This window comes from Lepidochelys kempii, chromosome 1, assembly GCF_965140285.1.
Source record: "Lepidochelys kempii isolate rLepKem1 chromosome 1, rLepKem1.hap1, whole genome shotgun sequence".
Classification (NCBI taxonomy): domain Eukaryota; kingdom Metazoa; phylum Chordata; order Testudines; family Cheloniidae; genus Lepidochelys; species Lepidochelys kempii.
The window spans coordinates 118,155,478-118,172,481 of record NC_136380.1 but is presented as its reverse complement, the minus strand read 5'-3'; the positions used below and the strand labels follow the sequence as shown (position 1 = coordinate 118,172,481).

The 17,004-nt window shown below is 46.1% G+C and overlaps 1 protein-coding gene across 4 annotated transcripts in view; it reads left to right on the top strand.

The window, feature by feature from the left end:
- The window catches only part of MAP4K4 (mitogen-activated protein kinase kinase kinase kinase 4), a 239,111-nt gene that overhangs the window by 148,768 nt on the left and 73,339 nt on the right, over nt 1-17,004 (top strand). For all 4 annotated transcript variants that reach the window (XM_073351753.2, XM_073351762.2, XM_073351771.2 and 1 more), the window contains exons 6-9: nt 2,318-2,408; nt 8,103-8,233; nt 11,234-11,288; nt 16,223-16,301. In XM_073351753.2, the coding sequence (XP_073207854.1) occupies nt 2,318-2,408; nt 8,103-8,233; nt 11,234-11,288; nt 16,223-16,301 (356 nt within the window). The remainder of the gene's footprint in view (nt 1-2,317; nt 2,409-8,102; nt 8,234-11,233; nt 11,289-16,222; nt 16,302-17,004) is intronic.

The following is a 17,004-nucleotide window of genomic DNA, read 5'->3' as shown; positions in this document are numbered from 1 at the left end:
TTCGCTTCCTCGCAGCACGGGATCGACGGCCGCCGGTCCCCCGTCGACTCTGCTTTCACCTCTCACAGTGGTGGAGTTCCGGAGTTGACGGCAGAGCGATCGGGGATCGATGTATTGCGTCTACACTAGACGCAATACATCGATCCCCGATAGATCGATCACTACCCGCCGATCCAGCGGATAGTGCAGACATGGCCTAAAGAATTGTACTTTTTAGAAAGATGGCTGCCATCTACAGTAATTTGAAAAATGGAGATTTTTGGTTCATTACTTTTCAAGTCCAATTTCCCACTGCCACAAGTGAATAGTGCCTCTTGATTTGGCATTTGATTGCTACGCTGAGTGAAACTGGTCCAGCTTTCCATGGTTAATTTAAAAAGCAAAAAGCCTCACAACCTTACCCTAAGTAAAGTATGTGAATAGAATTGCTCCAATAATAATCTCTGTAGTTAAGGGAATTATGTTAAAGAAAAGCATAAGTGGTACTTATATAAATCAGTACTTCTGGAATCCACATTTGATCGTTGTGCATTTGTACACTTCCAGCCGAGTGATTTTCAGGGAGATGAGGGAGCAAGAGAAGAATCTTGGCTTCCTGCCCTAACTCTGAGCGGTAGTGCAAATTGCTGCTGTTGGGCATTTGAGCACATTTTTTATTCTTGTTTACTAGCAAATAGGAATGTGGGTGACATGAATACCCAATGGCAGCTGTATTTTAGTCACATGGATAACTGACTTCAGTATTGGTCAAGCTAAATGTTACAATGTTAAAGTTACATTTGATCTACAACACTTATGAGACTTTATGTAAATTCTTTCTGAAGTGCAACATACAGTGTTATTCACATTCTAGGTTCCTATCAGGTAAGGATGTGAAGCCACACTCAGTGTATAATACAGAGAATGAAAGTTAGATGAGCTAGTGGGCTAAAGATTTGTGCAAGTGAAAACCTAGGGGAGAGTATACAAAATGCATTTTTGTATGCCAGGTGGTGGTGGGGCGACTGTTCAAAATTTGAATTGCAAGAAGTAATTAGTCTTTGACCTTTCTCTGTCCTCCTATTCCATCCCAAACACACATGTACTTTATCATATGATCAGATGTAAAGAGGTGAGAACACATGACTATCTTCCTGGCTGGTGCAGTGTGACATGAGGCTTTGCAAATTATTGTGCCAAGCCAGGGCAACCAGAAGCCTTAATTTTCACAGAACACAAATCTAACCTTAGTGTTAATGCCCAGCAGATGATGTCAAGGACATTAACCATTCATAGCATAACGTCTGCAAGGAGGAGTTCCAAACTGTATTGTTTGTCATACTTACCAACGGTTTAAAAAAAGAATAACCAAACTGGTAAATTGAGTTTTTAATGAAGAACATGTGTTAGAAAATACTGTTTTACAGCAACTTACTGCTCTTTTAACCTTCTGTAACTGTAACGTTAAAAAAATTAAAAATATGTGAGGGCAGCATGAGCAAGCAAGATGATGCCACTAGAGAGTATAATTTTCCAAACCGACTGCTGGAGAGAAACCAAAATCAAGTCAGTTGCTGAGACGTTTGTCTGTTGCTCCACAAATTGCAATAGACAGTAAAATACCACATACGTCTTGCTCCTTCTCCCCTCCACAGGACTTGTACACTGTGATGCTTTGGGGCATGCATCCAGGTGCTGTATCCACAAAAAGCACCATCTGCCAGTAGGTTTTGTTTCCTTTGGAAAGTATCATGCTTTTTTTTTTAATGTGGTCTGTTTTGAAGGAGAATGATCAGAGATCAAATTTATGGAGGCTAAACAACAGAACTGTAACTTTGCAAGTGTGCTGTTGTCTGTTGCCAGTATCCTTTTACCCCCAAACATAAATTGTGTACCCCCTTTTCTTCTTGTGAGATCTCTCACATTAAAATATAGGTGGGTTGGTTCATTTCCCACTCTAAATTCCCCATTCTTCTAAGGGTGACTCTGTGTGTGAAACTTCATGTCGTCTAAAACTAAATCTAAAACTTTGTCATCTAAAATTTCTTAAAATGTTGGACTTTATTTGTGTACAGTATGTGCACAACCTGAAGCCTTTCTCCTTGCTAGCTTATGAAAATGTAGGTGGGTGGCACACTGCCAGAAGTCTACTGTGGATCATGTTTCATGCATTCAGGACAGGACCCCAAGAGCCACTGGAGAATGGGGTGGGCTCTTTTTAAAACAGCTCTCAGAGTAACTAATTAAGTGTGTCTCCTGCGTCAACTCAGACATTTTATGAGACTGTTGCTGCTAAGCTAAGAGCCTAAACCTAGATGTCTTCCTTTTTTAAATGAAGGGATTGGCACATCTTCATGCCCACCATGTGATTCACCGGGACATCAAAGGGCAGAATGTATTGTTAACAGAAAATGCAGAGGTGAAGCTTGGTAAGTAGGCAAGCATGTTCGCTTCCTGGTTTGTTTATGTTTTTTGTATGTTCCCTAACTTTATTTGATCTCTTAGGAGTGTGGCATGCTCCTTAGTACAGTAATATATCCTGTGTCATTGCTGCAGTCTGAGTCAGGACACTGGCCTTATTCCCTCCCCGTCTCTCAAGGAATGCAGGGATTCTTAGGGTTGTTGCTGGAGATTGTTGGCTCTCATACCAAAATCAGTGGGTAGATCACTCCATGTCCTTCACTTATTCTTTGTATGGCTCTGCGGGTCAGCTTAGAGCCAGAATTGGTTCTGCTTCCATTGAATTTGGGCTTAGAAGCCAATGGCACAAAATTATAGGATGTGGTGGGTGTCTTTCTTTGTTTCTGCATTCAATTAAAGAAGTGTTGGCTGTTCAGGCTCCAGACCCAAACATCTACGTAATGTGTAACAGCACTCACAATTGGTCTGTGGCAGAAAGTCTAACATGGGTCCAGCCCTGGAATGCCCATTTGGAACATTTGAACCTATTATCATTCCTAGCTACTTTGGTTCCAGACAGAGGAGGTCACATGAGGTCTGTTCTTTTATCCCTATCACCAACCAATTACAAATTAATTTCTCAGACATGTACTGTGTAGTTAGTGGTTTACACATATTGAGGTTTAAATATGTTTGTTTTGATACTCGTCCTCCAGGCTCCAAGTGGGTGGGACACTTCCATGCTGATTTATTTTGCCTCTTTCAGTTACGCCGAGTGTTTGTTGTACTGTAAGGTGGCCACCTTTCATTTGGTGAAATACAGACCCAAGTTCAGGACCTCCCACCCAGCCCACACCCCTTATATCATGCCTTGTACTTTCTTTTTAGATGGCACTCTGAAAGATGTCTTGTCTGCTGGGATGGAAGTGTTCTGGGGAGCTACCCATTCCTTGGTCCTCTAAGCAGGACACAGCAGCTCCTGTACTGTTGTTTCAATAGGGCTTGTCCACACAGGTTTTGCACTGATTTAACTAAATTGGTAGAAAAACAGATTTAGTTAAATGAGTGCAACACCTAGTACGAATGCAGTCACACCATATGAAGGGGTTTGTATCTACATAGTTTGGTGCATTAAATTTACGTCTACCAAAACAAGTTATACTTGTATAACCATGTCCGTGCAAGGGCAATTGCATGAATTTAATGAAATGGTTTTTCTCCCAATTTAATGAATCAGTAACTGCAAAAGCTGTGTGTAGATGAGCCCTGAATTAGTACTTTTTTCTTCGAGTGCTTGTTCACGTCCATTCCACATTAGGTATGCGCACGCCACGTGCACGAGCATCAGAGACATTTTCCCTTAGCGGCTCCCGGCGGGGCCCCCCTAGTGGCGCCACTACACCGTGCATATATACCCCTGCCGGCCCAACCCCCTCCAGTTCCTTCTTACCGTCTGTGGCAGCGGTTGGAGCAATGCCCCCCCCCAACCTCCCCCCTCTCAGAAGAGCAGTCCCTTAGCCTTTTCAGAGCAGCTGTTATCAGTTACTTAACATACCTTTATTGTGGACACTTAAGTGATTAGGTGCTTGGAGGCTTCCCGCACCCCCTACAGGGCATGAGGGCTTCAAGGCTTGCGCCACGTGCCGCAAACCTATGCCAGTTAGTGACCCCCATGACTCGTGTCTACGTTGCCTGGGGGATGAACATCAAACTGAGTGGTGTAGGATGTGTAAGGCGTTTAAGCCAAAAACAAGGAAAGAAAGACTTTCGTTAAAAGCAGCTGTTGATGGAGGCTGCATTGCAGCCACTGGGCCCGGAGCGCCCGACACTGGCTCGGGCATCCTCGGTGCGTAGTGCCCCGGAGCCGTTGAGAGACCTGGCACTGGCTAAGCACCGTAAACTGTCGGTCCCAGAGTGCCAGACTAGGCCCCGGCACCGCTCATCCTCCCCGGTGCAGCCCCCGGCGCAGCCGAAAGGAAGGCGCCATCGTTCCCCACACAGGAGGCCAGCGCCTCCCAAGGCCCTGAGCGCCGATAAGAACAGGAAGGCTGCGGTACCAGCGCCGACACTGGTGGTCGCGGCAGCACAAGCCCCACCGAGCCCAGACTTAAGTGAGCTCAGTGTGGACGATGGGCTCGAGGGCATAACGGATCAGCCCTCCACGCCTGGCACCTTTGAGGCTGCAAAGGACCTCATCGAGCTGTTGGCGGTGAGCCCCCTCCGGCACCCATGCCATGGGTGCCGTCGAGGGGTAAGCCAGCAATGGTGTGCTGCTCGAGGACAGTGTCCCGGCACCACTCATGGAGTTGGTCCCAGTCGAGCTCCAACTCCGTGGACTCACAGTTACCAGCTGCCCAGAAGGAGGTCACAGCACCGGGAGTGGGTCGGCGTGAGGAAGCACCGGAAAGGGCACACCGCTCTCTGGCACCACCTAGAGACCAGCAGCGGAAGGAGTCGAGACGGCCCTACCCAGAGGACTCCTGCAGACAGTCCCGGTCCAGGGAACACCGGCACCGGTCCCCATCCAGATCCTGGTCCTGGTCCTGGGGATACCGGAACCACTCCCGCTCAGCCAGGAGCCACTCGTTCTCCCGCCGGCCCACATCATGGGCACCGCTGTGGCCATCACGATCGGCGTCGCCGCAGCCCGGCGCCAACTCCGGCCGCTATAGCTACCCGCACCGGGCCCCGGGACAGCAGAGACCTTCAGGTGGGCTAGCAAACTCAATGGGGGCTGCCAGGCCATTGGCCTTTCTGAACCCCCTGGGCCTATCAGGAGCGCCAAGGGGCCCCATCCAGGGCAAGTTACTCGGTGCAGCAGTCCCGGTCCCCGTACTGATGCCAGACAGTGCCGGAGGCTACAGTATCCGGGCCTCCAGCATCCGCCCCAGGATAAACCGGAGAGCCTGGCACCGAGTCTGGTGCCATCCCATGGACTCCTGCCCGAGCCGGAGGCCCTTCCCATGGGAGAAGGGGAGCAGGAGGACCAGCCAGAGGGGGTCGAGCAGCAGCTAACCTCCTCGTCATCCTCAGATGAGGTGGGGGCGGGTACAGCAGTGTCCGACCCTCCACCGATAGACCATAGAGCCCACCAGGAGTTGCTGCGTAGGTTCGCCCAGAACTTGGGGCTGCAGGCCAAGGAGGCGGTTGAACAGGAGGACCCCATGGTGGACATTTTGAGCCCCGAAGGTCCATCCAGAATAGCGCTCCCGCTCATTAAGACCATTCAGTCCAACTATAAGACCATATGTCAGACCGCAGCCTCCAGCGCTCCAACGGCCAAAAAAGTGCAGCGTAAATACTTTGCCACATCTAAGGGCTGTGAGTTCCTGTTCTGCCACCCAAGTCCATGCTCTCTAGTGGTCTCAGCGGTAAACAAAGGGGAGTGCCATGGACAGCGGGCCCCGGCCCCTAAGACCAAGGAGACAAAACACCTGGATCTTTTTGGCAGAAAGGTGTACTCATCTGGGGGCCTTCAGCTGAGGATTGCGAACCAGCAGGCCATCCTCAACAGGCACAATTCCAACTCCTGGGCGGCGGTGGGGAAGTTTAAGGACAACCTCCTGCAAGGTCCCCAACAGGAGTTCACGGCCCTGGTGGATGGGGGCAAGGCAGTAGCCAAGACCTCTCTCCAGGCCTCCCTGGATTCAGCAGACGTGATGGCCAGAACAATAGCATCAGGGGAGGTCATGAGGCGCTCGGCGTGGCTCCAGGAGTCAGGCCTGCCTCCCAAGGTCCAGAGTACACTTCCCTTCAAAGACCTCCCCTTCAAAGGGTCCAGGCTCTTCTCGGACCAGACAGACACGAGGCTGCACGGTCTTAAGGACACGCAAGCTACGCTTAAGTCGCTGGGTATGCACACCCTGACAACCCAGAGAAGCCCTTTAAGCCGCAGCCTCCCCCTCAGCGTCAGTACCAGCCTCGCCATAGGCATGAGCCTTACCGTAGGCAAGGCAGGGATAAAGGGCGACGGCGCAACAACAACAACAACAGTAACAATAATGTGCTGGGCCAGGACCAAGGCCAGCACAAACCCCAGCCGGGCACTAAGCCAGGCTTCTGAAGGTGCTCTTGAGGACAGCATACCAGACCAGTCACCGGATCTGTCCCTTTGTTTCCTGACCCGCCTGTCCCGTTTCTCCTGTGTGTGGTCCAACATTACGTCAGACTGTTGGGTCTTACGCATGGTGTGGAATGGGTACTCGCTGCAGTTCTCCTCCCTCCCACCCCCCTTCCCCATCCCTCTTCAGGGACCCCTCTCACGAGCATCTCCTAGAGAAGGAAGTCTGCTCGCTGCTAGAGGTGGGGGCGGTAGACACGCTGCCGCACAGCCTAAGGCAGGAGGGGTTCTACTCCTGGTACTTTCTCATCCCCAAGGCCAAAGGGGTCTTCGCCCCCATCCTAGACCTGCGCAGGCTCAACAAGTTCCTGGTCAAGGCCCGGTTCCGTACGATCTCTCTGGGCACCATCATCCCTTCCCTGGATCCGGGGGACTGGTACGCTGCCCTCGACATGAAGGACGCGTACTTTCATATCGCCATCCACCCAGCACATCGGCAGTTCCTACGCTTCACCATGGGCCAAGAACATTACCAGTTTGCAGTTCTCCCGTTAGGTCTAGCCGCAGCCCCATAGGTGTTCACGAAGTGCATGGCGGTGGGGGCGGCCTTCTTACAGAGGCAGAGAATCCCGGTGCACACCTTCACAACCCACTACTCAGTCAACCAGCAGGCCAGAGAAGACGCGGCAGTTGGCAGAGCGGTCCTTCGAGCAGTTGTTCCGTGACTCCTACCCTCCTCCAGAGGTAAGCTTGTAATTCACCTAATGTGGAATGGACGTGAACAAGCACTCGAAGAAGAAAAAACGGTTACTTACTTTCTTGTAACTGTTGTTCTTTGAGAGGTGTTGTTCACGTCCATTCCACCACCCACCCTCCTACCCCTCTGTCGGAGTCGCCGACAAGAAGGAACTGGAGGGGGTCGGGCCGGCAGGGGTATATATGCACGGCGCAGTGACGCCACTTGGGGGGCCCCGATGGGAGCCGCTAAGGGAAAAAGTTGCCGACACTTGTGCACGCGGCGTGCGCACAGCTAATGTGGAATGGACGTGAACAATACATCTCAAAGAACAACAGTTACAAGAAAGTAAGTAACCGTTTTTTTGAACTGCGCTCCACATTTGCTTCCCACTGTGCCTCATTCACATGTGTTAGGACAGGAAGCAGTCCCTGTGAGTAATACTTGATTTTCTGTCCTGAATTTTGGGCAGAGAGAGTGGAGGACCAATTGGTGGCCCAGCTGACTTGGTGGTGCTGCCACACCATGAGAGCATCTGTGGAAAGCAGGGTCACCCTGGATAAGCCAAGACACCCTGTCTCATGATTACTGGAGATAGCAAGTCTCCCTCTGCCCCCAAGACAATATGTTTGCATCCGTTTTCTCTGCTATGGGAAGGGTAGCTCCACAGATAATGGGAAGACTGTGCTGGCAGCCTAGTAAGAGGTCTTGAAGAGCTAGTTGTGTTTTGCTCTTTCTCCTGATTTTTGTGGTCCGATGCCTGAGGACACTGGCAAGTTTGAGTATTAACCTTAATGGTTTCTCCTGAACATGGCTCTCCCACCTGGATCTTCCACATGGGTTTATTTTCCAAATTATCTTAGAGAAGTAATCGCAGCATGTTTTTGCCCCCCTCTTACTTTATTTTAATCTTTTTTCCGCCCACAGTGGATTTTGGTGTTAGTGCCCAGCTGGACAGGACGGTTGGCAGGAGAAACACATTTATTGGAACCCCATACTGGATGGCTCCTGAAGTTATTGCCTGTGATGAAAATCCAGATGCTACTTATGATTACAGAGTAAGAAAGTTCTGTTTACACAGTAATAAAATAGTGACATCTATTGTCTAATAACCATGAGTGAAGGCAGTTCTTATATTTGTCTCTTTCATTGTCTCTGTGTATGGTTGTGAGAGTGATTTCTTGTAAAGGTAAATCTGTATAACGTGAATACAAAGAACAGATCATTACTAGATTATCATAATTAATAACACCGTATTTGTTACTTGTACTGCAGTAGCTCCTGAGAGCCTCAGTCAAGGACAGAGACCTCCTTGTGCTAGGCACTGTTCAAAATGGTGTAGAAAGAGTCTAGCAAGAAATTTTGTTGTTTTCAATTTCTATGAATATCTTAGCATTTTAATTTGTTTAATATATCCTGCTTATTGTGATAATCTCAGAACAATACATTTTAACACTTGCCTTAAATAGAGCCCCCAGCTCAAATGCATCTTTTTGCCAGAATAGAAGCGTTAAATTACAATGTAATACAGAAGGAGCTGGTTAAAGCATGTGCTGTCCTGGTTTGAGAGATCATCTGAATGTTAATCACTGTGGCTGGGCACGGCTCTCCACTTTTATCTTTCTGCACAAATGGCTTTACCACCTCTTGTTTGTAACCCACATCATGTAGTTTATTTTTGTTATATCAGCCACCACCCCTGTGCAGCAATTCTATTTACAGTGACATACAATCATCATCCCCTTTTGCCAGGGAGAAGAGAGCTCCTCCACACAGAGATCTCCCTTTGTTAGCCTTGCTGGCCTTTCTGTCTCCCTCTCTTGCACTTCCTTCCTGTGCTCCTTTTTTATGCTTACTGTTAATGGGCTAATTATCTCCTTATTTCTCCCCAGCTGATGCTGCTCTAGTAACTAGTCACTCCTTCCCCCTGGCGTGGGGGAGCTACTTGGATTTATAGTGACCAGAGTGATGGTTCACCTGCTTGTTTTCAGCACTCTGTCACAATCACATAGAAGATTTATCCATCAAACAATATATTTCTCCAAAAATTAATTGGACACAACTGGTCCTTCACTGAGCTGCAAACATCAAATCTAACCTCCCTAAAAGTAAAATTGGCTTGATGGTATTTGCACCAACAGTTCTTTTTGTTTTTGTCACATCTTCTAAAGCTAAATTCCTTGATAGAAGCTTTCTGGGAATCTCCCAAGTACCTTATAGCTTGTTTCAGGGAGCCACAAGAGAGGGAATAAAATATGAAATGTGTTTTTAATCTTTACTCAGACTAATGCATCTCTTCAAGCATTAAAACTAGGAGAGGTAGCTAGGAAATGTGAAAGTCTGATTATCGTTACATCAAGAGCATTGGAGCTAGTGAATTGGGGTTGATATTCATGTTAGATATATGAATGTCCATGGTTGATATTATGCATACCTGAACATCTAGCTAGGATTGAGCCCATATTTCTTGACTAATAACTTTAGATATTCCTTGTCCTGATTGAGGTCTGTGAAAAAATGTAATCCCTTTCAGGGTGGAGTTGATAAGACATAAGGATAAAGGTTAAAGTAAGATAACAGACCTCAATAGATAGAAATTATTCTGAGGGGGAGAAAACCTCCAAACTAATCTACATGTTTAATAATTAACGGGGATCAAATGTAAGCAATTCCATGAGGTGTACAAAGCCTGTGATTTACGCTTATGTCTCTTAAAACGCTCCCTTATTGCTCCTGATGTGAAGTGGAGGTACTTCACATGGAGATATCTCAATATCCTCCTATTACATATTCTTTTTCTTAGAAAATTAGTGTTTTACAAGCTTAATTTAATTATTGCAACTGATGGGTTGAGCCAGAAGAAACTGGTGTCTGGTTGGGAAGCTTCTGGGGTCTGAAAATGCAGTTGTTCTATTGCTTGGAGCTAATGGTGAGCACAGAGAAGAGTTTGTTCACCCATTCCAGTATGTCTTCCCATATTCTAAAAGGATTATCAACCTGGAAGCTGTGAGCACCATTTTCCTCAACAGTAGTTCTCTTCCCCACATCCCGAATGGGGATGATACGGTCTCCTGTCAGGACCTACTGTAGCCCCTTGAGCTCAGTTCCACTCCAGGACTGTTCAGCAGTTACTTATTCTTGGTGTTCCTATGGTGGAAGAGAATCTCTAAACCATAGTTCTGATTCAGCAGGGAATGCAGTTATCCTCTGGTCCTAGTGGCTATCCAGTGCTAATATCCTGAAAGATTTCCATTCCAGGATCCCCCTTGTGTGATGCCACAAATAATATGAGACTGCTGGAATGAGGTGCTCTGGCCACCAGGGTTCCAAGGGACAGTAGCTTCTTATTTTTCTTGGGCGCATAGCCGGTTGCCTGTGTCTCCTGGCATTAGGAATTCATGCTGCTATGTCATGTTCTAATTTTATTGGGCAACGTAAAGGTAGAGGTTTGGCTGAACTGCCAATAAGCAATGATGGGCTCAATTTTTTAAAAAAATCCGTATGTAAAAATACTATTAGATTATCAACAGCAGAAAAGAATTTTAAAAATCTAATTTTTAGAACTATTTTATTTAATGTTTTGTATGTCTGATAATGAACACATCTGAAAACTGACTTGTTGGTTTCACTTTTGCTTCTAGTCTATACATTTTCAGGGTCTCATATGCTAGGACAGGGCTGCAATGTTTGGATTGCAAATACTACCGGGGAATGTTCACCTCTTACAATAACTATATCCATGGGAAATATAATTTTTTACAGAACTTAACATTTGGGCAATTATGACCTAATTATGTCTTGAAATGTCCTAATATGAAAGTGTTTGTATACTATTAAGAACTTATGTATGCATAATTGTGTGTGTGTATAACATAAATACTGTATGGTATCATATTTAGCATTTTGTATTAGGATTAAAAGAAGAAAAGCCATTTTAAAAACTGTTGTTTAAATAACCTTGGTAGCTGTTTTTAGTTTCTTACCTGCAGTGCATTAGTAGATGCTGTTACCTAGTGTGACAAAGTGTACCTACTAACATATGGTCTCTTTCTCTGCAGAGTGACCTTTGGTCATGTGGCATTACGGCCATTGAGATGGCAGAAGGAGCTCCCCGTAAGTGATATGTGTGCTTTTTCTTAAGGGTTTATTAAGACAGAAACATATACTTCAAAGTTGTTGGTTGTAATCCAAACCCAGTTTTGAGGTTTCTGAAAATGCACTGATGGTGTATCTTTACTCCTTGGTTTTTCCTGCACCATAAATATAAAATTCTATAAATGGCAACTCTGTTGATAAAGATACTACAGTGTTAAAGCATTACTGTGCAGTGATTGTAATTGTAGTAGTATAATAGCAATGACAGGACTATTTGGAAGCCAATGGATCTGTAAACTTCCTGACCATGAGATATATTAGGCTTTGGAATTGTATCCACAGGGAAGTGGTGGAAGCCCTATTGCTTGGGATATTTAAACCAGACTGCGAGAAAAAAATGCTAAAAGTGTACTGGCTTGAAAAATCCTGCTCTGTCAGGGAGACAGACTGCATGGCTCAGCAGGTCCTTTCTATCTCTGATTTCCATGAGTCTGTGTAATGGTAACATTCTTCTTGAACTCTGAGACTTATCTATTTTAATCTTCTATTACGAATTGTTTTCGCTTTCATTGGACAGAGTAGAAGACTCTTGGAAGACAGTGGTTTAAATTATAACCTAGTTTTAATACTGTCAGTGAAGAACTTTTAAAAGCAGACTATTTGAGTATATTAAGCTGTCAAGTCTGATTTTTGAGTGGTAAAATTAAAAATGCCTAACTTTTCCATAGTGCTTTTTTCTCCCACATGTCCTCTGTGAAGATTAACAAAGCATAAAGTAATTATTTTACTTGTAAAACTGCAAATTGGCTTTTTTCCTACCACCATACTCAGACATTCAGGGGTGTTGACTTCTGTCTAGCCTCAAAATGGTAGCTTCATTGTAGCCTTCATGCTTACAACTCTGATTTTTAAATCTAACATACAGCTCACTGTTCTTATTCGCATTCACGTTTTAAGAGATCTGATGGGTTTTTCTCATAATTGCACATTTGCATGGGTCCAAATCTACAGAGGCTTCTCCCAGGACAAATCGACTAGCACAAAACTAACAGCATTAGAACTACTGTTTGGCTATTAGTCTGCATGTAACTTCAGTTCTTTAGGTTTCTTAAACCACTTTTGGTTCAGAACATGTACATACTTTTTGCTCTTCATCCAGTGCTAGTCCCTGTTGTTTTCCACTGAAGGTTTACACATGTGCACTATGTATCCGGAGCCGGAGATTTGGGAAGTAGTAGCGTCTGTTGGTCCATGCTTATGCCCCTGGCTAGCCTCATGGTTTTGTCTGAGGTGACAAAGGGAGAGGCAGACCGGTCACATCACCAGTTTCTTCTTACTGTTGCATGGTCCGGGTTGGAATTATTAGTGTCCTCTTGCATGTGATGCACCTTAAAATACACAATTGAACATAGTTTTTAGAGTAGTTTACTGTTTCTATTGTTTTTATAGTAGTTTGCTAGTTTTAGGAGTAGAATTGGGGTTCTTCCTGGAGAGTTTTATTCTGCGTGGACCCTCCCACCCATACTCACGTGTGGATACTGGACTATGCTGAAAACCTCAGGCTTTAAAATCTGTGCCTCCTGCCTGCATTCCTTCTCGGTCTGCGACGAACATCAACACTGCCTCTACTGCTTGGGGAAAGCCCACATTGCATCCAGGTGCAGTATCTGCCAGTGCTTCCCCAGCCGTACCCGAGAAGGTTGAGCTCTCTGCTTCCGGAAGCCCCTCATGGAAGTCGTCATGAGACCTCATTCAGACCCTGGCTGGGTAGCCTCCACTTTACATGGGTCTGGTGCTGCCAGGAGTGCGCCTCCAGCTACGGAGTCTGAAGTCAGCACTGGTGGTACCACCGCTATGGACCATGCGCCAGGGTCTAGCCGGGAGGTAAGGAAGCATGTGGTACTCTTCCTTCCAGTGTTGGATGGACCTGTGACAGGTTTGTGTGGGAGTCCCCTTTCTCCCATCTTCCCTAGACAGGGTGATCGTCATTGACACATCCCTCGTAGGATGCGGAGTGCACACAGGAGATTACATGACAGAGAGAACATGGACCCCTTGGGAATCCACAATGCACATCAACATTCTGGAACTCCGGGCTGTAAGGAAGGCATGCTCTGTATTTCTCCCATCCGTCCATCCCCATCATATTCTTATCATCTTGGACACCACCACCACTTTTTACCACATCAACAAACAAGGGTGCACAAAGTCAACTGCTCTCTGTACTGAGGTGGTCAACCTCTGGAATTGGTGCATCACCCACCAGATCCTGTTATCTTCAGCCTACCTCCCAGGGACTCAGAATGTGATTGCAGACTCTCTCTCAGCAGACAATTTGTGATTGATCATGAGTGGGAACTCCATGACACCGTAGTATGTGATATCCCCCACCAGTGTGGGGATTCTGACCAGGGACCTTTTCAACTCTGCCATCAACAACAAATGCAGCGCTTATTGCTCCAGGGGGGTAGTGGTCCCTTCCTTCAAGGTGATGCGCTCATACTCTGCTGGTTGGACCAGATTAACAATGCCTTCTCCCCTCTACCACTCCTGCCACGAGTACTCCACAAGATCAGGCGCGTCAGAGCAATGGTTATCTTGATTTTCCCATGCTGGCCCAGGCAGTTTTCTTTTCCAACCTACATCACGTGTCAGCCCCGTCCCTACTTTCTCCAAGCTACTGAGGCAGCGCCACAACAGGATCAGATATGCAGATGCTTCACCTCAGGGTGTGGTATTTGGATGGGCATATTCTCTAGAATGGGTGTGCCCATGAGAGGTGCAAAACATCCTCTTGAGCAGCAGGAAAGAGTCCACTAGGCATTCCTAACAGGCCAAGTGGAACTGCTTCACCCCCTGGGCCCAACAGAAGGGGCTTTCCCCAGAAGAGGTGCCAATTCCCCTATTTTTGGATTACCTCCTGCCCTTGAAGGCTTTGCATCTCTCCCTCAAGATATATCTAGCTGCAGTTAGTGCCTTCCACTCCCCACCATGGAGGGACACTTCATATTTACACACCCATTGACTTTTAGGTTTCAGAAACGCCCCATCACACTCTACAGCCTATTGCTCACCAGTGGGACGTTAACCTCGTTCTGTTGGCACTAATGAAACAGCCCTTCGAGCTGCTGGCTTCATGTTCTATGTCCCTCCTTTCCATGAAAGTTGCTTTCCTTGTGGCTGTCCCTTCGGCGAGAAGGGTAGGTGAACATGTGGCCATGATGGCAGACCCTCCTTTCACCACTTTCCATTAGGATAAAGTCTCTCTGAACCTACACCCCAAATTTCTGTCAAAGGTCGTATCCAAGTTTCATCTGAACCAACCCATCCACTTACCTGCTTCCTTTCCGAAGCGTGATGCCTCAGAAGAGGCATGACAACTTCACTCCTTCGACACGATTAGGCTTTGGCCTTCTACCTGCAGAGGACAAGACCAATCAGGAAATCTCCTAGATTGTTTATTGCTATAGTTGAGAGAGTTAAAGAACAGGCAATCTCCACACAGAGCATATCTAAATTAATTTCGGGGTGCATTGCCTTGCATTGTGCTATCAGCTGTCAGGATTGCCTCCTCCCCCAGGGTGAGAGCCCCTTCCATGAGAGCCCAGGTTTCGACCATGGTCACCCTCTAAGTTGTGCTGCTTCAGGACATATGTAGGGTGGCCACGTAGAATTCAGTACATACCTTCTCTACGCATTACGTCTGGGTGCAGGACTCCGCTATCGACGTCTTATTTGGCACGGCTGTCCTCCACTCAGCCATTCCATCCTCATCCTCGCACCTCCTCTGATGTAGGTCCTGCTTGTTAATCACCCTCACTGGAATATAGATAGGGACTATGAGGTTACTAACCTGTAATTGGAGTCCCTTCAAGATTTGTGGTCCCTATCTCTATTCCACTTCCTGCCCTCCTTCCCCTCCACTGCGGAGCCATTGGATTTGTAGGGGAGAAAGAACTGGAGTCATGGTCTGTTCACCTCATGGTTTCATCTGAGGCAATAAAAGGTGGGGTTGACCAACGGCACACGGGTGGACCAACGGACACTACTACTTTCAAAATCTCTCGGTCTAGACGCATGATGGAATACAGTGGAATACAGACAGGGACCATATATCTCCAGTTACAGGTAAGTAACTTCCTCTTGTTTTAATTAAATCTCTGTCACTGGGCTCCGTAACCTGTGTGTGCATTTCACTTGATTGGAATTGGTAATTGATATTACTTCATGCTAAACTGTTGGGTTCAGATTGGCCCCTCTTACAGAAGAACTCACAACAGGGTCTGTTGGGGGAAGGAAATGAGTCATAATGAACCCCTCACCGGTATCCTCTCTGGTCATTCCTTTAGGTTTGCTCTCCCTGCAGGAGAGGCTGAGAGATCCACTGCCAAGCATGGGAGATTAGGGCCATCTACACAGAGTCCTTTGCCTCCTACCATCTCTAGCCCTCAGCCCCTCTTTTTTCTCTTCACTCATTGGCAATGGTGTTCAGCTGAAGTTGAGATATCAGGATGTTCTCTTTTGCCACAGGGGCCCCTTGCTCCTGGCCTCATTTTGGCCCCCAACCTGCTCTATCTCTACCCCCGCCGCCTTTATGGACCCTGACACTACGGAGTGCCCTTGTGTTTGGAGAATGGTGTGGGGACAGTGCTCCTCCTTCCATGAGGGAGATGGAGATCTCTGCACAGAGGTCCCTTCCATGTTTGGATCTGAGTGGATAATCTCGGCCTTTATTTTTGGCCGCATTAAACTTGCAGTTAGGGGCAGAACTGTTGTCTTAACTTTTGCATTTCAGTTTAATTCTGCTTAATGTCATTCCCGTGTCCATCACATGTAGGGGTTGGTGATGGGGAAATGTCTATGAAAATGAAATAATCCTGAAGTGAAGACAGTGAAAATGCAGAATCACGAGACGTGGAAAAACAACTGAACAAAATTATATTTTTTTCCAGCCCTCTGTGACATGCATCCAATGAGGGCGCTGTTTCTTATACCCAGAAACCCTCCTCCACGTCTAAAATCCAAGAAATGGTATGTAGAGGCTCCTATGTTTTCTGTAGTCTGTTTCATTGTTTTCTTTACAACATAGCACTTTCTTATCTCTTATTTCATGGCATGCTTTTTTCTTACCATTTCCACAGAACTGTAAAATAATTTAAGCTGGCTAAAATCACTCTTTTTATTATCTTCTGCACTATTAAATCAAAGCACAAAATGAGATGTGCATTGATTATTTTTTAGCTCTATTTTTTTAGCGAAATTTTCTCTTTTGAATCATGAGACAAAAAATGAGCTGTTCTGTTGACAGAGCAGCATCATATTAAGGTGACAAATTATACCACAGCTCAAAGCCTAGACTTCTGCTGCATTTCTAATATGCAATATCTTTTCTAAGATACAGTATTATAAAGAAACAGGACAGCGCCATTGACTTCTAGATGTTGAGTTGAAAGGAACTATTAAAATTAATGAAGGCTTTTACTATAATTATTGCAAACGATTGAAATTGTTCTTCTTGCCAGCTGGGAATAATCCCTTAACAATATGGGATTTTCCTCCCCATTATTAAACACAACTGATTTGTATGAAGCAATAATTTTCACTAGAATGAGGGTTTATGTAGGTTGAAGATGAGAATCTTAAAATCCTCAATGAAAGCCTCAACATTAACCAAAGTAACGCTTTACTGTGCTTTCTTCTTAAGTGAAGGAAAAGTGTGTGTGTGTGTTTGTTT